At 39.1% G+C, this 26,455-nt stretch overlaps 1 protein-coding gene across 1 annotated transcript in view; it reads left to right on the top strand.

Annotated features, from left to right (window-relative positions):
• The window catches only part of WDR70 (WD repeat domain 70), a 147,727-nt gene that overhangs the window by 87,764 nt on the left and 33,508 nt on the right, over positions 1 to 26,455 (top strand). The window contains exons 10-11 of the mRNA XM_058170695.1: positions 2,666 to 2,840; positions 20,938 to 21,037. Of these exons, the coding sequence (XP_058026678.1) occupies positions 2,666 to 2,840; positions 20,938 to 21,037 (275 nt within the window). The remainder of the gene's footprint in view (positions 1 to 2,665; positions 2,841 to 20,937; positions 21,038 to 26,455) is intronic.

The following is a 26,455-nucleotide window of genomic DNA, read 5'->3' as shown; positions in this document are numbered from 1 at the left end:
GGATGTGTTTGTTATAAATCCTGACTTGAAGTGGGAGGTATATTGGAATATTGGATCCAGTTTTGGTCGCCACGATGTAAAAAAGATGTTGAGACTCTAGAAAGAGTGCAGAGAAGAGCAACAAAGATGATTAGGGGACTGGAGGATAAAACATATGAAGAACGGTTGCAGGAACTGGGTATGTCTAGTTTAACAAAAAGAAGGACTAGGGGAGACATGATAGCAGTGTTCCAATATCTCAGGGGCTGCCACAGAGAAGTGGGAGTTGGGCTGTTCTCCAGAGCACCTGAGGGTAGAACAAGAAGCAATGGGTGGAAACTGATCAAGGAAAGAAGCAACTTAGAACTAAGGAGAAATTTCCTGACAGTTAGAACAATTAATCAGTGGAACGACTTGCCTGCAGAAGTTGTGAATGCTCCAACACTGGAAATTTTTAAGAAAATGTTGGATAACCATCTGACTGAGATGGTGTAGGGTTTCCTGCCTGGGCAGGGGGTTGGACTAGAAGGCCTCCAAGGTCCCTTCCAACTCTGATGTTATGTTATGTTATGTTATGTATTTTGGCAACAATAAATGTAGTTCTTTAAATCCCCATGATCACTTGTAACAGTAGGGCTGCCTCTTGAGTTTTTTCTTTTCTATGTACAGCTGATAGGAGGAACACATTATCTACGAATTCATGTAAATCTAAAAGGAAATGCAAATTTAGGAGACCTAAAACTGAACCCAGGAACATTGAGTTGTATACAAAAATTATTTACATTCTCAGGTCATGAATATATGCTCATTGTCTTCCAAAAGACTATTTCCATCCCTTTTAGAATTGTTTCAAATCACTTCTTGGCATTTAGAAGCATTTCATAGAATCTGCTCCACAGATGTGAGAACCCACCACTTTAAAAAAAACCCAAGTTACATATAAACAGGGTATGTATTCTGCATTACGTGTCAGCCTTCTGAGCTGAGAAGTGTTGTGTAATCTTCAGGGTTTTGTTTTTAATCCCGATACAACTCTGAATTTAAATGCACTTTGTCTAAGGTCAGTGTTTTAGGCTGACTTGTGTTAAAATTTGACAGCTCATTTTTATGTTTGGTTTCTACAAATGCTAGCATTTTTCTAATTAATCCAAGCAATGCACATACTACATTATGTAGATAAAGAAGAGAATGTCATGTAGTTCTTTTTCCAGTTCTGTTTATAAAAAGAGTAAAGTGATGGATTAATCCCCATCTATTAGATAACATACTTTGCATATTTTATTTTGTGCCCTTTTATCCCATTTTTATTCCCATACAGCAACAATGGGGATCCTATACTCCCACTACTGAGCCAGCTGATAGTAATTCTGGGCTTTGTAGTTTCAAAACTACATCTGCAGGCTAGAGATTCTCCATCTTTGCCTTAAAATTGCAATATAATATCTGTGAGGTTCACAAGCAATCTTTCATTCAGGCACTGAAAAGATACTGACCTGATTAATTTCAGGAGGTGGTTCTTTCCCATTGTTCTTAATCCACCATGTTTCACTGGCTAAGTCAAGAGGAATAGTTACGCATTAAACAAATAAAGAAATGTATGGAAAAGCAGAGGAAAAGTGAAATGAAAGGAAAATCTCTTCATGCTTAGCCGTTTTTTTTATTTAAAAACAACTAGAACAACTAGACACAAGAACAGGTTTTTCCTGAAGGCCATCACTCCGCTAAACAAATAATTCCCTCAACACTGTCAAACTATTTACTAAATCTGCACTACTATTAATCTTCTCATCGTTCCCATCACCAATCTCTTTCCATTTATGACTGTATGACTGTAACTTTGTTGCTGGTAATCCTTATGATTTATATTGATGTATTGACCATCATTTGTGTGTAAATGTTGTACCTTGAGGAAGGTATCTTTTCTTTTATGTACACTGAGAGCATATGCACCAAGACAAATTCCTTGTGTGTCCAATCACACTTGGCCAATAAAAAAAAAAATTAGGTCCCACTTAGGTCCCATTTATCGTTTGACTGTTCATCACTGAATTTTGTATCAAATTCTGGATCTGGAATATTACTTCCATGTTCACTGCCTTCTCAAGACAGCAGATCAGAAAGGTGAATCATAGGTACTTTATGCAGTTAAATCTGTCTGTCTGTCTATCTATCTATCTATCTTATCTATTTATCTATCTATCTGAGTCTCTGTGGCTGATGATGGACTTGAACTGGGTCTCTGATCCCATTAACCATTCTACCACCATGATTCTTTGGGTATTTGATTTTTGCTTATTGTAACTTCTGTTTTATTGTTTTTTTCTTTAAAGATTTTCAAGATCTGTAAGAACTCAGTAGTTGCCAGGTTAAAATTTAGCATTGGATAGAATTTGAAGCAAAATCCACTTGAAAAAAAGAATTTGACAGATTCACCTTATAGCTGTTCTCTATGTGGCTTAACAAGAGGGAGATACATACGTATCACTCATATTTTATTAATTTGATTAATTAAAAGTTAGTTGTATTTATGGCTTGCATCATAAGGAAAATTAGATATTTGCATGCATGCATGCATACATACATACATACATGTATATATTTTTATTATGTATAGGTATGTATTAGAATGTACTTATCATCATACCCATACATAATGATTTGCATTATTTCTGTGCTTTTTCCCTAGGACTGTAAGGACATGGGATGTCACTAATGAGAAAAACCATAAAACTGTGTTTAAACCACGTTCAGCTCAAGGTAAAAGGGTGATTCCAACAAGCTGCACCTACAGCAGAGATGGTAAACTTATTGCAGCTGGCTGCCAAGATGGGTCCATCCAGATCTGGGATAGGAATATGAATGTAAGTAATCATGTTTTCTTAATTCAAATTAATGGTATGATATACTAAGTGAATTCCTTGCCAGCTTCCACGATTTATTTAATTTTAATGGGTTTACACATAGTCCTCGATTTGTGACTACAGTTAGAACTGGAAGCCACCCGCTTTGGCTCCAAGTTGTGCTATTTAGCCATGTTTTCGAGGCCAGGTGCATATGTAGAAGGTGCATAAGCGAGCAAAGCGCATACGCTGAAGGCAGTGGTGGGATTCAAATAATTTAACAACCAGTTCTCTGCCCTAATGATTTCTTCCAACAACCAGTTCACAAAACTGCTCAGAAAATTAACAACCAGTCCTCCCAAAGTGGTGCGAACTGGCTGAATCCCATCACTGGCTGAAGGTCAGGCACATGCATGGACAGCGTGCGAAGCGAGTGTGTGTACGTGCACGGGGCAAACCAGTGGTAAAGGTAAGTGAAACCCACCCTTGATTTACACACATCCTCTGCCCTTCTTGCCGGGGACTCACCATCCTACTAAGATACCCCATGTTCCTTTTTTACCATGCTGCCTTTCCATTCAGGGGCTGAAAATTCTGCTTGGATTTGGGGTCTTTCTTCTCTATAGGGTTAGGGTGAAAGAGCTGGCTGAAAAAGCTGCCTGCTGAAGGATATCAGCTCCTTCCTGTGCATGGAAGGGAACTCCTTCTACCAGGTGCAAAGATCGAGCTTAAATCATCAACACAAATAGTTGCATCTGCAACGTGACAGCTGTCCAAAAGGGCAAGATAGCAAAAATGATGTTGTAATACAAATCCCATCCATTTTGTACTTCTTTCATTGCTGTCTGCATGTACAAAAGGGGTAGAGCTGGCACTACAACACCCCTTCCAGCATCCTTTTTTTTTAAAAAACAAACAAACTTCTCCTTATAGTTTTCCAGTCTACAAAAGTCAACATTTGAGACTTCATGTTTGATAAAATCAGCATGAATTGCTTCCGTAAATGTTAAGGATAGCAATAGCACTTAGGCTTATATATCACTTCACAGCCCTCTCTAAGTGATTTACAGTGTCAGCATATTGCCCCCAACAATCTCATTTTATCAACTTCGGAAAGATGGAAGCAGGGGTGAACTGCTCCCAGTTCGGACCAGATCGCCGGATCCGGTAGCGATGGTGGTGGGTGGTTCAGAGAACTGGTAGCAAAAATCCCTGCCCCCCCCCCCATGCCCAGCTGAGCCACGCGATCACCAGAGGGTGTTTTTTTTAATTTTTAAAAGCATTTTTTCTTCGGCTGAAAAAATGCTTTTAAAAGTTAAAAAGAAAGGCTCTGATGATCGCGTGGCTCAGCTGGGATCTTCGGAGCCTTTTAAAAGCATTTTTCGGCCGAAGAGGTTGTAAAAAAATGCTTTTAAAAGCCTCTGACCATCAGGCAACTTAGCTGAGATCACCAGAGCCTTTTAAAAGCATTTTTTCTACAACCTCTTCAGCTGAAGAGGTTGTAGAAAAAGTGCTTTTAAAAGTTAAAAAAAAGTTGGCCACGCCCACCCAGTCACATTAACCCCACCCACCCACCAAGCCACGCTCACAGTACCAGTAGTAACAAATTTTACATTTCACCACTAGATAGAAGGCTGAATCAACCTTGAGCCAGTTACGATCGAAATGCTGGCAGTTGGCAGAATTAGCCCGCAATACTGCATTTTAACCACGGCATCACCATGGCTCTATAAAGGATGTTGATATCATGCTGAAAATTAATTTTCCCTTTGGCTAAAACCATGATTCTTGCATTTTTATAACATTGTCTTTCTAAATCAGGGGTATCAAACTCAGGGCCTGCGGGCAGGATCCAGCCCACAGGGTGCTTAGATCTGGCCCGTGGGGGCCACCCTGGACACAGGGAAGGACCAGCCTGCGGTGCCTCTGCCAGCAAAAACGGAGCTCGGGAGGGCCACGCAAGTTGCAGGAGGCTGTCGCAGCTGGAAACGGAGCTCAGGAACCCATTTTTGCTGGCAGAGCACTCGGGCCACCACTAGCGCCCCCAACATGAGTGATGTCAAGCTGCCCATGCCCACCCTGCCCACGCGTCCCTCAGGTCAAACACAACCCTGATGCGGCCCTCAATGACATCAAGTTTGACACCCTTAAATTGTATTTGTTACAGTTTGGACTGTTTATGCCACATGAATAAATGAACTGTTTTGCCTTTTTTAAAAAGAAATGTTTTCTTGAGAGTTTTGCCTTGTATTATGCATTTGTAGACATCTTGTGCAATTCAAAATATAAATTCACTGGGTATTTTACTACGGTTATCAGTCTTTACTTCTGTTCATATGACAAATGAATGGTTTCATGTGAACCTTTGAAGAACATTTAGCTCCATCTGGAAATTTCTTGAATAAATATAAGATGAAAGACATCCAAATAGACAGTATTATTTTTTTTTTGCAAGCTCAAGATAAAGTTTCCATACCCATAACTATCCCATATTTTTTATTCCAGAGGTATGTGTGCCAGACCTCTGCTACAGAACCTGAAAAATCACATACAGCATGCCAGAAGCAAATATTAGCTATCTCTCTATACGCATCTAGTCCTGCCAGTAATTCCTAAATTCTAGCCTGAAGGGCTCCTCCCTGTTGCTAAAAAAAGACAAAAAGGAACTATTCTTCTACTTAAGTGCTTAAAGCTTCAATTTATATCTTTATTCAAATGGATGCTAACAATCATTAAAAAAACTAAAAAGTTTTAAAAATACATTAAATACATGGTTTATAAGCTAAAATTGGGTAACAAAATCTGACAGATAAGGTTTGTCTCCATTAAGAATGGAGGACAAATATTGCTTTCCAGAGAATGTATTCTATTGGGTATGAATGAGGTAAGAAAAGGCTGTCTCCACTAGGCCTGACAAAGGAGACCTCTTTACAAGAGTCTCTCTAGCAGCTACTTAAACTTCCTTGATTCAACTACAGTTTGAAGAAAGCAAGAATAGTTAGTGCTCAGCCTATTTGTTTTTTTTCTTGTAATAGTTAGATTGCAGGCTCTCATTTTTTAATATACATATATATACACATATAGGGACGCGGTGGCTCAGGGGCTAGGACGTTGAGTTTGTTGATCGAAAGGTCGGCAGCTCAGCGGTTCGAATCCCTAGTGCTGCCGTGTAACGGGGTGAGCTCCTGTTACTTGTCCCAGCTTCTGTCAACCTAGCATTTTCGAAAACACGTAAAAATGCAAGTAGAAAAAATAGGGAACCCCTTTGGTGGGAAGGTAACAGCGTTCCGTGCGCCTTTGGCGTTGAGTCATGCTGGCCACATGACCACAGAGATGTCTTCGGACAGCGCTGGCTCTTCAGCTTTGAAACGGAGGTGAGCACTGCCCCCTAGAGTCGGCAACAACTAGCACGTATGTGCGAGGGGAACCTTTACCTTTACCTTATATACACATACACATGTATATGTATATGTGTATATGCATACGCACACACACACATATACACATACACACATATGCATATTTATATATATACACATACACACACATATATACACACACACATACATACATACATACATACACGTGTGTGTATGCAGGTTATTATATACATACAGGTAGTTCTTGATTTACAACAGTTTGCTCAGTGACCATTCACAGTTACAACGGCTCTGAAAAAAGTGACTTATAACCATTTTTCTCACTTATGATCGTTGCAGCATTCCCCATGGTCACGTGATTTACATTGGGATGCTTGACAATTGACTCACATTGCAGTGTCCCGGGTTCATGTGATCACCTTTTGCGACCTTCTGAGAAGCAAAGCTTCTAATGGGGAAACCAAGATTCCCTTAACAACCATATTACTAATTTAACAACTGCAGTTAATCACTTCACAAATGTGGCAAGAAGTGTTGTAAAAGGGGGCAAAAACACACTTAACAAATGTTTCACTTAGCAACGTAGGTTTTGGGCTCAATTGTGGTCGTAAGTTGAGGACTTCCTGTACTCATTCTTGGGCTACTCCATCTTGACTCTCTCCCCCATTCCCCCAATGGATATCTGAACACAGACAAGAACAGAAACCCAGATTGCTCTGTGACTGAAAGCACCACTTCCTCCATCCCTCCCTTCCTTCCGGAACCCAACTATACATAAAATAGGAAGAATGAGAGTGGATTGCCTTTGGCCCCAAATCCTCTTAAGGAGCTCCCAGTGGGGCAGCCCTTTTCATGACATCCTTTCTCTGCCAATGCTGTCAGCAAGCAAGTCGTCTCTGTGCAGCTTTCCTTTTAAGCGTGAGCCCCAGAAGACTGATGTCTGGTGATGAAGTCCTTGGCATGTTGCCTCTGCTGGGAGAGCAAAATCTCGATGCTGTCCCTGCAAAAAAGGCGATGTTTTCTGCAACTCGAGGAATCTTTTGGCAGCTACAATTGCCCAGACAGACAGGATGCAAGATGGTGAAGTACTTGGTGTTTTCTCTCAGTCAATTTCGGGCAAGGTGTTTTTCTCCTTCGCCTCAAGTCATAAGAGATGCTGGAATATTTAAAAGCCATCGCTCTTCTATAATAAACAACTTATAGTAATTCAGTACCAGATTGTTTTGCATTCGCTAATTCAGAGACAAGAGACATAACACAGTTCCATATTTATTCTTCCTATCAAAAATAACCTGCTGGGTTCTACTTCTCCTTTTGCAGTTCATGTACAGGTAGTCCTTGAGTTATGACCACAAATTGAGCCCAACATATATGTGGCTAAGTGAAATAACCTGCTGGGTTCTACCTGCTGGGTTCTACTGTTAAGTGAGTTTGCCCCATTTTACGGCTTTTCTTGCCACAATTGTTAAGTGAATCATTGCATTTGTTAAGTTAGTGACATGGTTGATAAGTGGATCCCCTATTGACTTTATTTGCCAGAAGGTCGCAAAAAGCTGATCAACTGACCCCAAGACACTGCAACCATCATAAATAAGAACCTTGGTGGCGCAATGGTGCAGTACTACAGGCTACTTCTGCTGACTGCCGACTGCCTGCAATTTGACAAATTGAATCTCACCAGATTTAAGGGTGACTCAGCCTTCCATCCTTCCGAGGTTGGTAAAATGAGGACCCAGATTGTTGGGGGCAATAGGTTGACTGTGTAAACTGCTTAGAGAGGGCTGTAAAGCACTGTAAAGCGGTATATAAGTCTAAGTGCTATTGCTATTGCTAAATATGAACCAGTTGCCAAGCATCTGAATTTTGTGACCACAGCAACAATCGTAAGGGTGAAAAATGGTCATATTACTTTTTTTCAGTGCTGTAGCAACTTTGAATAGTCACTAAATGAGCTGTTGGAAGTCGAGGACTACCTGTAGTGAAGAGGGGGACAAAAGGGAAATTTCTAGTTATAAGGCTGCTGCTTGCCTCTTTGTTACAAAGATAACACTAACACAATTCGAGGAAAAGCGGAGACTGTTATAAACTGCATAATACCCAAATCCCTCAGGGAATAAGAAGACAGATACTACCCGATATCCCATTTCTCTCCTCAGAGAATGTATTTGATTTATTTCACTTTTCATGCAGAGTCCTGTCAAAGTGATTAGTCTAGGCACCTCTTGTGTTGTTGTTGTTTTTAATAGGAAATATGAAATCCATTTGAATCAGTGAACGCTTTTAAAATTTTGAAGCAGTGAGCATTTTTACAGAAATGCCTGCTATGGAGGACATGCTCATTCACAAAACAGCTGCAGTGCACAACAAAACACCAATTTACTAAAAGCAAAAACTTGTGGAGTGGTTTCCCACCACTCCATGTGGTCTCCAGCCTTATCTTTCTCACCTTTCTTAGCAGGAAGATACTTTTTTAAGCAAAATATTTGGAGCGTATTTTCCCTCAGCCACGGAAGCATGCCCACAGCAAAAATAATCTTTTCTTCCGATAGCGATGTACACAAAACAGAAACACGAGGGAATAATATATTTAACAAACATACTGGGACTCAGAAATTCAGCCAGACTATTTCAGCCAAACAAAAGCCTGAATGCTTGAGCTTTTTGCAAGGTTCAGCTGAAAAAAAATCTGGAAGTATACTATCCATCAGTTGTTCTAGAACAGTTGTAGTCAACCTTTTTATACATACCGCCCACTTTTGTATCTCTGTTAGTAGTAAAATTTTCTAACCGCCCACCAGTTCCACAGTAATACGCCATGTATAGTCATCTGCACATGCTTCTCACGCATCATGGATTGGGTTTGGGAGGGGAGGCGCCGGCTACCAGCTCTGCTTGTCTGTTATAGCTGGGTGGTGTGGGGGGAGATGCGCGAGCTATTCTGGGACGAGGCTTTTTTGTTTGCGGTCACACTATAGCGCCATTTAGTTTCACTTATGTAACGTGAATTAAACTTATGTGTGGGCGATACAAATAGTATATTTTCAGAAATTTAAATTGTCACGGGGAATTTTATAAAAACCTAATGAAAATGTTTTTAAATAATGCTATGAATTTTTTTTAAAAAAGTCAATTAAATTAAAAAAAAGGAAAGTGCTTCAGTATTGGTTTTAAACGGGTTTTTATTTTTTATATTGTTTTTTAATAATGGGCTATAGAATAAGTTTTTTAACTGTCATTTTAACTTGTATTTATATGTATTTTTAATTGCCTGTGAACCGCCCCGAGTCCCTAGGGAGATAGGGCGGTATACAAATATGAAAAATAAATAAATAAAATAAATAAATAAATCGGGCAAAACCCCTACCGCCCACCATGAAAGCTGGAATGCCCACTAGTGGGCGGTAGGGACCACGTTGACTACCACTGTTCTAGAATTTTAAACCCTCACCACCACCTTACCTTGCCACTCTTAAATTCACGCGCAACATACCTGACTAGACTTCCTTTCTCCGACAGAATGGAAAAGATGAAACATCTGTTACCTTGTTGTGTTATCTGCTATTCATACAAAGCTTTACTTGTGGCTGATAACTTGAGGATGGGCAAATAGCTTGGAGAACAAATTAGTCTCGTTCTCTTACACACACACACACACACACACACACACACACACACACACAACCTCACAGGAAAGGAGAAGTTGAAATAGCTAAGGATCTAACAAAGGAGAATATTTGTGGCTCAGGGTCGCAAATGAAGGGTCCTTAATGCTTTCTGAGCTTGGTGGTTTTGTTGCAGACTTTTCATTACCCAAACTAGATAACATCATCAGTGTAAGGAAACGTCTGCAAGAAAACAGCCAAGCTCAGAGATCACCAAGGACCCCTCATAGCTAAGGATCTGGCAAGAAGTATTGTTCAAGATGAGTTCAAAAAAGAAGGGAGGAAAAAGCTTAGCATGTGAACATGGAATTGGGCAGTTTGGGGCAGCTGGCAAGGTGCAGATTGAATTGGAAAATGCTGTTTTCATAATAGATAAGTTTCCTTAGTTGAAGCTATTCAGGATCACAAATGTATAAGATGAAGTGGTGTTCAATAATCTATAGATTATTATTAATTAATAATTAAATTATTATTATTAATAATAACAATTATTAATTCAATAATCCATAGAATATTATTATTATTTAGAACTTCTGTCTTCTTCAGTTGTTTACTTAAACAGTATAGCAAATGGGGCCTGTAAAATGTTGCAGAATGGAGCATTTTAATTTGCTACCCAATTGCACCATTTTCTTTTCTCAGTTTAATTCCTCTTTCATTAAATTCAGAATACAATGGGCACTTAGCGTGCTCTATTTTCACAGTTAGCATGTATTCCCCCCACCCCAAACTGACAACCTAAAGATGTGTAGGTTACCACTCCCATGCTATCACCATGTTGGATGTATATGATGAGAATTCCCATCTCGTGAATCCCAACTTATATTTCCTTTAATTCATTATTCTATACTCTTTCCATCAAATATTTAACAAATATCACTGGAGACTACTTCCAGTTGCTTTGAGAGATGATCTACTTAGATGGAAGATGACCCTCTTGAATGAATAAACAGGTGGATATAAATGTAGATGTTATTTATTTCTTGTTCTCTCTTGACACAATACATATAGCAAAACACGCAGAAAGAAATAAGCAGTTTGATTAAAAAAAAACTCCATAGGAAACAGATCTTACTATAAATATAATATTTGCTTAAGCAAAAAAAGGAATCATTTCTGAATATTTATGATCCAATTATGAATCTCAGAAAAGCTACCGTGTAAGAACAAGACAGTGGTATAAACGTACCTTAATGTGTCGGTTTTGTTAAATAACAAGAAAAAAGTGAACCTGCACTGCTACTGCACAAAGCTTATTCTGAGCAGATGTTGATAGTAGACAGAAGGCTTGATGAAAACAAGAAATATTTTCCAGCTGTCTTTTACTTAACATATAACTCGTAGAGATGTTACACAGAATGAAACCAGATAGATCCGTGGAACGACTGATTTTTTTAGGATTAATTTTTACTCCATAAGTGTAGTTGTGAAGAAAATGCTAATTGGTTAAAAACATACTGTGAACATAACTATAACATAAATAAGGAATAGGATCTAATGGAAAAACTCTCCAGGTTTTCTTGTATTATTATCTCAGCCCAATCAGTATTTCCATTTTTCAGATATTACTGTTCCAGTGCAAAATTTTTATTAGTTTCAAGTATTTTGTTTTTCACAACTGTAGAATGTAACAACAGGAACTGAATAAAATATAGATAAATAAACCAAAAGCTGGATTCTTTGGGAAAGGCTATTGGATGATTTTCTCAATTGCTCTAAAACAGGAGTGTCAAACTCGTGTCATCATGGTGTCATCATGTGATGTATCGGGTATTTTTTCCCCTTCGCTAAACCGGGCGTGGGTGTGGCCAGCATGTGACACATCTGTCTCGCAGACCGCGAGTTTGACAGCCCTGCTCTAAAATATTCAACCCAAAAGAATGAACGATTGCACATTGCCATCAAATTGCACAATCTACTGGGCAATGGTGACATAGTGGATAGAATGCAGTATTGTAGGCTAATTACTGCTCACTGCCAGGAGTTCAATTCTGACTGGCTCAAGGGTGACTCAATCATCCATCCTTCCGGGGATGACCCAGATTATTGGGGGCAATACGTTGACTCTGTAAACTCCTTAAAGAGGGCTACAACACACTATGAAGCGGTAGATAAATCTAAGTTGCAATTTATATAATTACATCTATAGATTATCATTATGCCGATTTTGATGGCCTATGGAAAGTTAGGCAAAAACATATTGTGCCAAAAAGAATTCCAGCAGGATTCAGATCCTAAATCACCCTCCCAGGTTGATTTTTTTTTTTTATGGTATTCAAGGGGAACCTCTTATGCTATTATGAGAGTTCTAAAAATAGTTATGAGAGTCTTTTATTTTTAAATGAAATAGATGTGTACCATTCTTAAAATGCTATTGATGGCTGTAATTGATACAATCTTAGATAGGTTATAATAGATAGTTAAATGATATGTTAACCATTCAACACAATTGCAGTATGTTCAGCACTGTCAAGATTTTCTATGATATTCAACTATTTATCTTTTTGCATTAAACAAATGCACCTTTATCAAAGATTGTTTCTACCTTTTCAGATATTATTTTAATATCCAGGAGGAATTATATCAACCTAAGCAATAGGAAATTCAGTGGTAACCCAATTTCTCTATCTAGATTTGTCCCCAATTAGTTTCTCATAGTCACTTGAGCTGATACGACCTTAAATGTGCCAAACTTCGTGCTTAATTTATAGTGCTGTGTATATATGTGTGTGGTCCCAGCTAGCTCAACTTGAGGGCATTTTTTTTATCTCAACCAAAATATTATTGAGAAAAGACCCCTGGCTTCAAAATGCTCTCTGTATTGTGATTTTGGAGCATGAGGTTTCAGTTTCTTAATTATTTTTGTCCCTCTTGGTTTTCTATTTTCTGAATAATTTTCCAAAATAATACACTACAATTAGTTGCTAATCAAGACTGTTTGTTGAAGAGGAAAGTCAATAAGCTTTTGAGTTTTTATAGCAGAAACTGGTGCAAAAGTACAGAAAATTACAAAGACTTAATTCAGATACCTATTTAATTATCAGGATATGTATAACATACAGCAATCTGAAGAGAAATCAAGTAATTTTAGAGCTAATTATGTGGCTCGCCAGCCTTCTGAGGTTGGTAAAATGAGAACCCAGATTGTTGGGGGCAATAGACTGAAATTGATAACTGCCCAGAGAGTGCTATAAAGCACTATAGAGCAGTATATAAGTATACTGCTCTACACACTATTGCTATGTAAGCTATAATAGAGTTGTACAGTTATAGTTACAAGTAGTCCTCGACTTATGACCACAATAGAGTCCAAAATTTCTGTGAGTTTTGCCACATTTTACAATCTTTCTTGCCATAGTTGTTAAATGAGTCACTGCAGCTGTTACATTAGTAGCAGTAACAGTAGCGCTTAGACTTACATACCGCTTTACAATGCTTTACAGCCCTCTTGAAGAGGTTTACAGAGTCAACATATTGTCCCTAACAATCTGGGTCCTCATTTTACTGACCTCAGAAGGATGTAAGGCTGAATTAATCTTGAGCTGATCAGAATCGAACTGCCAAACTGCTGGCAAATGGCAGTCAGCAGAATTAGCCTGCAATACCGTATTCTAACCACTGCACCACCACGGCTTTTAATATGGTTGTTAAGCAAATCTGGCTTCCCCATTGACACTGCTTGTCAGGTGACCAAAAGGTGATCACACGACCCCATTGGCAGGCATCTGGATTTTTATCACACAAGCGTGGGGATAACTGCAAGGGTCATAAATGTGAAAAACGGTCATAAGTCCCATTTTTCAGAGCCATTGTAACTTCAAACGATCATGGTTGTAAGTTGAGGAGTACCTGTGAAGGACTTCCCTTATCTTGTTTAAAATCAATAATTTTAAAGATACCAGCGTAACCAGTATAGTACTTTCTGCAGTTTCTATAATTTGGTAGGTCCCTTAGCACAGGGGTCTCCAACCTTAGTAACTTTAAGGCTTGTGGACTTCAACTCCCAGAGTTCCTCAGCCAGCAAAGCTGGCTGAGGAACTCTGGGAGTTGAAGTCCACAAACCTTAAAGTTACTAAGGTTGGAGACCCCTGCCTTAGCAGGTAACACCTTTGCACTGTATGCCGGAGCAGAAAACTTCACATCCCCAATCTTTCTTTTACTTTTGCATCTGATTAGAATCAGGTAGCCACTAATTTACAATCTGAAGAGAACTCAAACAATTCTTGAGCTAATTATGTGGCTGCATCAGACACAACTGTGTCTTTATAAAATTGCCTGTCCTGAAGCAAGACCATCAATCAGGTTTTGGAAAATCAGTATTTATCAGCTGGCTTTTGAACAAAGCTAAAATAGTGATACTTTGGGTGAATCAAGTCTAAACTAAATATAGCAGTTACTATCCATCACTTCTGTTTGTATGAGATGAGTGCAAATGTAATGCAACTGATACCCTTAGAATGGTTTAGAAACTGAGAGTACCATTAGGATTTTTTCCCACATACCTTCCCTTTCCTGTTAGTTTGCAACCTTTTTAGACATAAATTCCAATGGATTTAATCAGGATTGGGTTTGAAGATGCTAGTGCAAAACTCAATGAAGACAGAAGAAATTTGAGTGCAAGGTGTTTCAGCTGAGAACTCTCTTTAATAGGAAAATATCTCTGTATTAGATATAAATTATAGCCTACTATGATAGTCCTCTTTTACCTTTTTAACTGGTGTAATGAAATTCTAACTACCTCTTAATCCTGTAAATTTTTGATCAGGTGCAATACTGTTTTAAACTTCTTGACATCATTCGGAGGTTCAGCTTCCTAAACCACTACATACACGAATGAGCAATTTCTGTGCTTACCTACTGGTACAAAAGTCTCAAGAAGATTTTCAAATTTAGAGAAGCAGTTAAATATACTACTAAATCAGGCCATATAATTAGACTGCACTTGCAAATACTAGCCAAGTAACTAAGATCAGTACTTGCCAACTAACATAATTTATACAGAGTGAGTGGTGAGAACTTAATATTTTCAAGTGTATTAACATTTTTCATACTCAACATAAAAATAAAGGGAGGGCAATTGAATTATATCCAAATGCTTTGTTTTAATTAATGATGTTTATTATTTCATGCTGGCCAACTTGTATTATCACTTTCAGATAAAACAGCTTAACAATAAATCCAAATGTTCCACATGGGCTTCCTTTTTAAAAAAAATAATATTTGTCATAGCTGAGAATATTTTCCCAGAAAGCAGTTTTGGCTTCTTAACTTCCAAAAAACAATTATTCTAGATAAAAAAAATTGCAGAATGGTGAATTTTTAAGGCAAAGGTATTTTATCTTTTTCTAATAATTTTGTTTAGGCTGCTGGGTTGGGTTTTTTGTTTGTTTGTTTGTTTGTTTTTTGTCTTCCATTTCATAATTTTGCTAGAAAAATATGTTACATTCCCAGATTTAGCTCATAGTTGCTCACTTATAGCCTATTTGAGACATGCAGATCTTGTAAGACCTCCCCCCCTCCCCCCATCTACCTGGGTTGCCAGAAAGATACAGCTAGACCAGACAAATCAAAAAATTTATTATTTTTCATTTTTTCTTTCTTCTCCCCAAATTCTTCAAAACTTCAAAAAAGAAGCGTTTTTTGTAAATCCAACGTAGGAAGATTATCCAGGTGACACTCTTGGCTTGTTACTTGTAAATTTACTAATCAAATTTATTTGGCCATGGAAAGCGGTGTATGCTGTGCTATAATCAGTGGTGGGATCCTCCCAGTTTAACAACTGGTTCGGTGATCATCTGCGCACACATGCTTCACGTGTGCCCATGCCCGTTTCAAGAAATCTTCACTTCCTGGTTTCTTCGGAGGAGTAACACAGCTGATTCGCGCTGCTCTACCATGCGAATCAGCTGAGAAGATAAAGGTCAGGATTAAGCGCGGGCGGACAGGTGGGCCCATCTGAACGTTGGGGAGAACCAGTTCTCTCCCAGCTGATTGTTGGAGCTATCAGTTTTCTCGAACTGGTTCGAACCAGTAGAATCCCACCCCTGGCTATAATGAGAAATTTGGTAGCATTTCACTTATTTTTACTAGTTACTACAGTATACAATCCAATAAAACAGTAAATAAATAAAGCAATCAACTTAAGCCATTATAAAATCATTATTAAAAGAGCATTAAAAAGTATAGAACCAGAAGTAAAACAGGAAAAGAAAATGATATGTAGAGGGATCTTAGTAATAATGGAGCCATTTCAGGAGTTCCCCCATCCCCTGAGGTCTCCAGGCCTATTGGCATAACCAGGTCTTGAGAGACCTTCAAAAGCTCAGGAGTGAAGAAGCTTACATAACCCTCGCATTCTGGACATAAATTGTTTCAACTCCTACCCTCAAAATGACACTATAGAGCACTGCACACCAGAAGAACTAGACACAAGAACAATTTTTTTCCGGAATGTCATCACACTGCTAAACAAATAATTCCCTCAACACTGTCAGACTATTTACTAAATCTGCACTACTATTAATCTTCTCATCATTGCTGTCACCCATCTCCTCCCACTTATGACTGTATGACTGTAACTCGTTGCTGTACCCTTACAATTTATATTGATAGTTTCCTAGTATGATTCGATTGCTTATTTGTACCCTATAACTATCATTAAGTGTTGTACCTTCTGATTCTTGACGAATGTATCTTGTCTTTTTATGACACTGAGAGCATATGCACCACAGACAAATTCCATCAGTGTCCAATCACATTTGGCCAATAAATAAATAATTGTAATTGTAATACTCTTGCGGGAGAAGATTCCACAGTGCAAGTGCCAGAGCAGAAAGGCCCACCACTTAGGACCCATTAAGATCATTCATCTACCTGAGCACTATCTAGCATCTTTATCGAAACTAACAGCTGTTGCACAAGGTTTGAAGTAAGAATTTTTCCTATTTGGATATGGTAAAATTCTAACACATGCAAAAAAATGTGCAAAATAAATTACAGTGCTCATGAATTATAATTTGATTCTGCATTGATTTTGCATTCTTGATTCAGATTTCTTGGAAGACGGACAAGATGAAAAATAACAGATACTGTAGAGATAGCATTATAGCAACCACCGCACTTAAAAATACGGTAGCAACTAGTAAAACAAAGTGAAATGCTACCACATTTTTGATTATAGCACACCATAGTAAGCAGAGAAGGATCAGATGCCAGTGAGTTCTATTCCAATCTCCTCATAGTTGAAAATCTTGAAACATCTCTAAGGAACCAAAAGAGTATATTCAAGTGAAGAAAGATAAACATGAGAAAAATTTTCAAATCACTGGTTTGTGTCACATACTTTTGAGTAACCTATAGTTTGATTTGGTGATTAGAAGAAGAAAAAAAAGGATGGAAGATTTCTTTAACTGGATGAAACTGCTTGTAGTGGCAACGTCGTATTTTTCTCTAAATCAATGCCTACATCTGGAGAAAATATTTGCTGGGCTGCAGCTTCTATTCATGAACCTAATTACTTCCAACCTGCCAGGATGAAGGAATTTCTGTGCTGTGTTGAACTTACAAAGTTTTCATGATGAATCAGTTTTCAAATCTAATGGCCAAGGAGTTTCCAAAATTTAAATCAGGAGCTGTTCCAGGAGCTCCTGGAGATGTCAGAAGTTTAATGTCTTATATCCTTAATACATTGGAGTTAGTAACTAAAAAGTCACAGCAAGAGTGCTCCAATGCTAGTGCTTTAAGCAGACCATTGCCAATGACTACCATTACTATTCCTTATAAGTCTGAACTGAGAGTAGCTGCACCTTATCCTGAAGGAAGGATGGATGACCAGTCCAAACTCCAATTCTCAAAACTCAGACCATCCATTCTTTTTTAAAAACTTCCCCGTGATCAAACGTGGAAATGCGGCTTCAAGTAAAAAAGATAGAAAGATCTATTAGTCGCTTTTGTGGGAAGCTTCTTTCAAAGTCACAAATTCTGATTGAAAATTAAGCATTCATAAATGCAAAAATAGAGCACGGGATAACAGATTGGTATTTTGAAAACAAAACTCATAAAAAGTTGTAGATCTGTGCTAGTATCTAAAAAAAAAGTAGCACTCTGTGAGTATTCTAACCCATTCTGTAGCTTGATTTTGGTTTCATACGGAGTTTAGTGTATGTATCAAAAAGACTGAAAAGGTGATAGAGATGTTTCTTGATTTATGGATGTTTGTTTACCCTATTTCCCCAAAAATAAAACCTACCCCGAAAGTAAGTGCTAGCTTGATTTTTGCATGTGCACTCAATATAAGTGTCAGCTTTGGAAGCCATACTAGGCCGGAGGCTTCCGCGCTGCCACTTTCCCATGTGTGGGAAAGTAGGAGGGGGGATTTGGTAGAAGGGGCCATTAGACATAATAACATTCTTCCTGCCAGTCAAGGTCTGGAGAAGGAGTGGCCAGAGTGATGTCTCGAGATGGGACAGTTGGCGATTGGAGCATGTAATCGGCAGAGGGGTCAAGGGGGTGGGGATTTTGGAGTTTGTCTTACTGAGGAAAAACCCGGATCCCCAGATTCGGAGTTTATCCAGTTGTGCCAGTTTACCTATGCTAGTAAAAGAACTTTGAAAGATGTTTGCTTCGGAGTCTTTTCTGCAGGAGGAGGTTTTTTGGAATGCTGAAAATAAGCCCTACCCCCAAAATAAGCCCTAATTAAGGCCCCACCCACTCCAGGGTGCACGGGTAAAAATTAAGCTTGGGTAAGGATAGGTGGAGCTGCCATACTACTTACCTTTGGACAGTTGCAGCCAGGCCTCACACACCCCGATACCTGCCTTGCCAGCCCATTCCTTCTGCAGCTGGCAAAGCTTTCCTGAAGGCTTCTGCAGCCAATAATAGCTGTTATCAGCTGCAGAGGCCTTCAGGAAAGCCTTGCTGCCTTTGCCAACTTCAGAAGAAGTTCCTGAAAGCCTCTGACAGTGAAAAGGAAGCCAGGGGTGACGCACGCAAGGAGGTGAATCAGTGGAAGATCCTCTCCCCCCGCCCCCGAAAATAAGACCTGTTGCCTTTTTTGGTGGCAAAAAAGATAACCATTTGAAGTTACGACGTCGCTGAAAAAAGTGGCATGTGTCATGTCCCCCTACCCCTCCGATGACCAGGTCTAGAAAACCGTATCAAGCGTGGCCACGAAGCCTCTGTAGCTTTGCCAAATTCCTTTCAAATTTCTCAGGGCAGGCAGGAATCCAAGTTGTGACTTCAGCAAACTAAGTGAGACTTTGCTTGACTCAAAGTTGCTTGACTCAAGCTGGTCCTTTATATAGGCTGTGGGGTGTGGCTCCATGACTCAGCACTTATCCAGGCCTGCCCCTCCCTTCCTTCTGCTGACGTCGCCTCTCAGATCTCCGGAAGCGGGGATCCTCCCACTGTGAATTCTCTTCCGCTGGATCTGCTGCTGGTAATTCCAGCAGGTGGCTGGCTCCCTGCTCACACGCTGTAGGAGTGAGGTTTGTTTGTTCATTCCTGACATTCTGTCCGGGCATGGGGTCAGGGGTGGGGGCTGGAGGCATGCCAGGCCGTTCCTCTTCATTATCAGACTCCGAATCTGATAGCAGGCCCGGGAGGAGACAGGAGGGGCCCGGCTGAGGAGAGGAGGGAGGACGAGGCACAACAGCATGATTGTTTTTCACATGACTATGGAGGCATCCCCATTCAGATGCTTGCAACTGGCGTGTGTTTATAATAGTTGCAGTGTCCCAGGATCATCTGACCTTCTGACAAGCAACCTTCTGACAAGCAAAATCAACGGGGAAGTCGGATTCACTTAACAACTGTGTTACTAACTTAACAGCTTCAGTGATTCACTTGACAACTGTGGCAAGAAAGGTTGCAAAATGGAGCAAACTGTAAAATGGGCAAAGCTCAACAATTGTCTTGCTTAGTAGTGGAAATGTTAGGCTCAATTGTGGTCATAAACACTTTATAATTTTGATGTGGTATGTGAGGTATTCAGTTTCACAGATCGGAGAGAAGACAATATTTTTTCACTACAGTAATGAGCCATGTCACTTTTTCTTGTGAACCCAGTAAGAAGTATGGGGAGGTCATTCTATTATTTTAAAATGTAATCCACATTTATAAAATATATTTCTAAAATATATACCTCAAGATCAGCGATGAGTTTGACATTATATTACTACCAGTTCGTCACACACGCACTCGCTTTGTGCGCATGCGTGCCCGGTTTGAGCGCGTCTGCCTTTCACACATGTTCCAAGCCTTCCACACATGTGCTTTGCTCATGCACGCGCCTTCCACGCATGTGCCCGGCCTCAAAAATGTGCTTAAGTAGGATAGCATAGAGCCGGGGTGGGTGAGCAGGCCCTCCTGCGATTTCCGCTACCGATTCAGGCAAACCGGTCTGAACCGGCTGTATACTACTTCTGCTCAAGAGGAAAGACCTTTCAAAAAATTGCTCATCTTTTAAAAAAAGTATTTTAATAGAAAAATCCCCCCCCCCCGACCCCAAGGAATGCATTTTCATAGAAAGCCAAATGACACTCAGAGTTTTTGGACTTAAAAAAATATTTAACCCAGGCTTCTAGGCATTTCTCAGGCTTGGCACCCAACTTTCCCAGATTTCTTTACTTTCAAGATATATCCAGAAGAAGATAAACTATTTTGTGGTCTTGAATCTTCTATTCCATAGAAAGGATGGGAATGTTTTCTCCCGATTAAAAATATTTTTATATTTTACTCATACATATTTGCCTCTAACTCATATAAAATAGAGTGATCTGTGTATATTACTATTGTATGATTACATTATTTTAATTTTGGACCCTAAAGCTAAATATTTGGAAATGTTACAAATCCTTAGGCTCGCATATATAGAGTTAAGTTGTTAAATGTATATAAAAGGTGATGAACAAGAATAGCTGAATGTCAGCTGTCATGTTTTCTCTTAATACCCGAGATTACAAAACTGCTTACTAGTTGTTTAATCCAAGAATGCAATAAAAAGTGTTTGATGTTCTTAAAGAACCACTTTGTCTAAAATTAGCAAACCTTTGTAATATTCATTTGCTCCGCACACAGGTTCATACCAAGTTTCACTGCAGACAAGCACACGCTCCAGGCACTGATACATCAAGTTTGACATTTTCCTATAGCGGCACCGTTCTTGCCAGTCGGGGAGGTAAGTGACCACATTGCCTTCTATATATAGTGCTGGATGCAAGTTGGCCGAAGCTGGTGCTGAATTCATAGAGCAAAATTTGGTTGCCAACTTTGGGGATGGAAGAAGAGAACAAAGGCATTTCTGACCTGCTTTGAAGACGCTTACGCCTAGTTCTCATAGCCCATTTGCCTGGGGGTGGTTGTACGCCTAAACTATATCACTATCCTGAGTCAGGAGTATATAAATCAAGCACATCATCTTTGTTACAGCTTAAGTGCTCAAAAAATGGGGGAGGACAAGGAGCAGAAACAGGAGTCCCAGGTCAGCTGGGTCCATTATCAGGTGTGGATCTGTGCCACTCACTGGCAGAATTAGATGTTATTAAGTTAAGCAGGAGTTACCCTAAAACAGGGGTGTTCAAACTCATGTCGTCATGCCAGCGTCACATGACGTATCGGGAGTTTCTCCCCCTTTGCAAAACTGGACATGGGCATGGCCAGCGCGTGACGCATTTGCCCCGTGGGAATTTGACAGCCCTGCCCTAAAGCAATACTCCTTTATCAGATTTTCATTCTTCAGCACAGTTAGCTTTACTATATGCCTTTAAATCATTATGGTATTTTTCCATTGTTAATTTCATTGCAATGACTGGTAGATATGAAGAAATGTTCAAGAAAGCATCAACTGTGAGCTACCGTTTATACAGAGTTGAAGCATGGAAATTAAATATCGGACTGCTAATTTCAGCATTAACTGCTTCAGACTTCAGGGCGTTTTCACTTAACAATTAGAATTGGCAATTCTGGCAACTATAAACAAAACAAGTGACCACCGCAAACTTATGACCTTTATGTCTGCTGCAGTCCTTAAACTAAACTAGGAGTGGGTGGGCTATCCTTAAAATGACCTCCAGCCAAACCCCCTCATTCAAAAGAGAAGAAAATAAATGTTAGGTCCACCTAGTTTGTAGTCACAAAAGGAAATTTATCAGTCTGCACTTGCAGTATAGAACATTTATACCAATGGTAGGATTCAATTTTTTTTACTACTGGTTCTGTGGGCGTCTCTTGGTGGGCATGGCAGGAGGAAGTATGCTGTAAAATTTCCATTCCCACCCCACTCCAGGGGAAGGTAACTGCAGAATCTCCATTTCCTCCTGATCAGCTGGGACTTGGGAGGCAGAGAATAGATACGGGCGGGGCCAGTCAGAGGTGGTATTTACCAGTTCTCCGAACTATGCAAAATTTCCACTACTGCTTCTTCAGAACTGGTCAGAACCTGTACCACTTCTGGTTTATACCTGATTTACACTATAACGTAATTTAAAATTATTAAACATAATTCATTATGCAAATAGCATTAAGTAAAATGGCTTTTGCAGGTATCATATCAAAGTTAATTTTTTTTCTCATTTTAATGTGTGTTAAAGGATGACTTTAGTATTAAATATTGTTCTGGGCCTTAACCCCAGTAATAGCAGATGTGTTGTCAACAGTCAGACACACCTGCCCAAATGCAAGGGATCAAAGGCAGAATTCTGTTTGGGGTGGAATAAGAACTTCTGATGAAATCATGGAAGTATTCCTTGTTCTGTGATCCAGTTTGCCTGACTGCGATGTGAGACTATAGATGGCTCACTTGCATGAACAAGGGGAAAGGAATAAGGGAAGAATTGCTTATATGCATTCCCAATTTTATTCCTGTTGAGCATATGCTTGTAACTTGACAGAAATGTAAGAAAGTGCTAGTTAAAGAAACACTTCTGACCCTGAAAATAGCTCTTAAAATCTTCTTGACTATTTAAAATGTGGCGTAATAAAAGACATTTAGTAATGTATGCTTGGCTTGTTCATAAAAATAGGTTGAGATTAAGCTGTAGAGATGTCGTCTTGTCTTTTGATATGATACAAATTTATGCAGTCAATATATTTTGTTTTAAAATGATTTTACATGTGCAAGTTTGTGATGCCACAAACACTGGGTGTAGCTGCTTCTGAGTATCTGCTGTACTAGAGTTCCACTACTTTTTCTAGTCTTTGGAAATGATGTTAAAGCCATATAAAAAGCCACAAGACAAATGGGTGAAACTTCTACATGACATGGTTTGTCACAACAGGACCAATGTTGTACATTGACTTTGAAGTCTTTTTAAAATGGGAAGTTTATTTATTTATTTATTTATTCATATTTATATACCGCCCTATCTCCCTAAGGACTCAGGGCAGTTCACAGGCAAAATAAAAATACATATAGGATACAAAATAAAACATCAGATTAAAAAACTTATTCAACATAGCCCAGTAGTTAAAATTAACAATATACACAATAAAACCCAGTTAAAACCCATATAAATTTAAAACTAGTCCAGTCCTGCGCAGATGAATAAATATGTTTTAAGCTCACGGCGGAAGGTTCGGAGGTCCGGAAGTTGACTAAGTCCTGGGGAGAGTTCGTTCCAGAGGGTGGGTGCCCCCACAGAGAAGGCCCTTCCCCTGGGTGTCGCCAGACGGCACTATCTGGCTGACGGCACCCTGAGGAGTCCCTCTCTGTGAGAGCGCACGGGTCAGTGAGAGGTATTCGGTAGCAGCAGGCGGTCCCGTAGGTAGCCCGGCCCTATGCCATGGAGCGCTTTGAAGATCGTTACCAAAACCTTGAAGCGCACCCGGAAGGTCACAGGCAGCCAGTGCAGTCTGCGCAGGAGAGGTGTTACATGGGCACCCCGAGGGGCTCCCTCTTTCACCCGCGCAGCCGCATTCTGGACTAACTGAAGCCTCCGGGTGCCCCTCAAGGGGAGCCCCATGTAGAGAGCAATTGCAGTAATCCAGACGAAGTTGAACGTTAAACTGGAAAGTAAGAACTTGTTTTAGTGGAGATGTGAAGTAAACTAAGGAAATATTTAATTTATATATTCATGATCTAAATGAAGTAAAGGAAAAGAAAATGTTACTGTTATTAAGCGTACAAATAGGGGATAAGTACTGTAATTTGGGGGTACACTGAATTTGGCAATTAACTATACAAAATTTCAATTTAGGTTTTAAGCAAGAACATTGATAGCAATAGCATTTAGACTTATATGCTGCTTCGCAGTGCTTTATAACCCTCTCTAAGTGGTTTACAGTGTCAGCTTATTGCCCCAATGATCTGGGTCCTCATTTTACCGACCTCAGAAGGATGGAAGGCTGAGTCAACCTTGAGCTGGTTAGAATCGAATTGCTGAACTGCTGGCAGCCGGCAGTCAATCAGCAGAAGTAGTCTGCAGTATTGCAATCTAACCACTGCGCCATCAAGGCTCTTAAAAACATTGTTAAGGCTATTCACAGAGGTGATAATTCTTTCATTTTATGGAAGTAGATTCCAAGTAAAGAAAAGAAAGAGGAAAAAACGTTCTCCATACTTGACAGACTTTAGTGATGTCTCTTTTTCTTTTTTTTCATTTAAGACAAATGGTTGCCCAAATTTAAAACTCTAGTCCTTAGATTATTTTTCTTTATGTCCTCCTTTTCTACTAAAGCTCAAAGATTAAATATTTCTTCCCTTTAATGTTCTCCTTGTGATGGTACCCCTGTGATGTAAGATGTTGAAAGACGGTATTTGTCAATCACTCAGTGAATATCTAAGGCTGAATAAAATCCCCTGATTCTGGTCAAAGACCTACAGACACACAAATAATGGATAAATCTAATTTTAACTATCAGGGCAGAAATATCAAAATAATTCCTCCAGTTTTGGTTTACAATAGCTTTTCTATTTACTTTCGCTATCTCATACTTCTTTAAAGGGTTTTGAAATATCATCTCTACAATCAGAACTGATCAGGATTTTCTGTTAACCACAATTTACAAACTAGTTTATAATATAGATTTAGAGGAAACTATGATGAACATTAATTGTCATGATTAATGATGATGATCACAGATGGGTTCTACTTACCTTTACTTCTGGTTCGCAATGATAGTAAAAGCCCCTTGATGACGTCGGGGTGGGTGGAGCCTCCCGCTGGCTTTACTACTGGTTCTATAGAACCGGACAGAACCGGGAGCAACCTACCACTGATGATGATGTAATATTAACTGTGATTAAGGCTGGCAGATGAGAAGTACAGTAGGTTGGAAACTTTAGATCCTGTAGTTTGATGCAGCGAAGGAGGAAAATTTTGCTAACATATTTTTAAAATATTAACAAGAGTCATCTGCCTGAATTTCTCTCTTTTATATCATTCCTCCAGAGATGTGATCATGTCAAGGCCTAGTCTGTCAAGGCTGTAGGAACCTTGATTGCGATTTATTTTTTGTGAAAGATATTTGAGCATTTGCCAGATGCAGTTCTTCTTCTGCATATATTTCTACTTAGTGTTTGGACATAGTGTAGAACTTGTGACTTGAGCACTGCAGTCTTGGTTTATATTTTTTAAAATTTATTACTCAGTTTGCATAGCTACCCAGCTCAAATATGTAATACTTAACAGCTCATACTGCTAAAAAACATGCAAATAAATAGTTAAGCAATAACAACAACAAAAGTATTAAAACCATTAAAAATGTGTGTGGTCAAGAGTTGTATTTCTGGTCTAATTTGCATATTATGTGTTCTCTGTCATATAGACCAGGGGTCTCCAACCTGCCAAGGTTGGAGACCCCTGATGTAGACAGTAATTAACTTAGTTGTGACCTCTCTCAGTTAATTAGAGGAATTTTCTCAACTTCTGTGTACCCATAGAATCATCCATGCCCTCTTGTACCATTGGATAGAGAGCAAATGTGACCTCTAGCATTCCTTTCCTTTGATAGAGGATAGACGTGGCCCTTAATATCCCCTGTAATTCTCAGAGACTCACAGAGTGGATAAGAGAAAAAAATAACTCTTTCTTTGATTTTTTGAAGTTTGGAAGGTTAGTTAATAAACCACATGTTCCTTTAAGGTGTTTAGGTATTTTTTAAAAAATCCCCAAGGCTTTCTGGAAAAGGGAGTATATATATATACATATACAAATATACATGGCTGCCCACTTGACAAAAAAGTGACTCTGAACAGCAAGCAATAGAACTATAAAATTGTTAACATATAAAAAACTACTATTCATAAAAAATTAAAAATCACAGTTAAAAACTAAGAGAGGCAGCAGATATCAATGACAATGGAGATATTTCAGTAGCTCATGGTCTCCACATATGATGGCATAACCAGGTGTTGAGGGATGCCAGAAAATTAATTGCTTGGCAACCTGCATGCATTTATGCATATATTCAATTTATGTACTTATTTAGCATATCATAGTCACATGATCCATATTTGCAACTTTCCCAGCCAGTTTCTGGCAAGAAAGTCAATAAGGAAACTAGCAGGAAATTGGCATGCCTAGTTTTGATGAACTCAACTGAAGAAATTTTTGCTAAAGAGAACTGTTAAGATTTTAATAGTTAATCAATGAAGTAG

This window comes from Ahaetulla prasina, chromosome 2, assembly GCF_028640845.1.
Source record: "Ahaetulla prasina isolate Xishuangbanna chromosome 2, ASM2864084v1, whole genome shotgun sequence".
Classification (NCBI taxonomy): domain Eukaryota; kingdom Metazoa; phylum Chordata; class Lepidosauria; order Squamata; family Colubridae; genus Ahaetulla; species Ahaetulla prasina.
The sequence above is the reverse complement of the archived record's forward strand: the minus strand, read 5'-3'. Positions and strand labels throughout refer to the sequence as shown.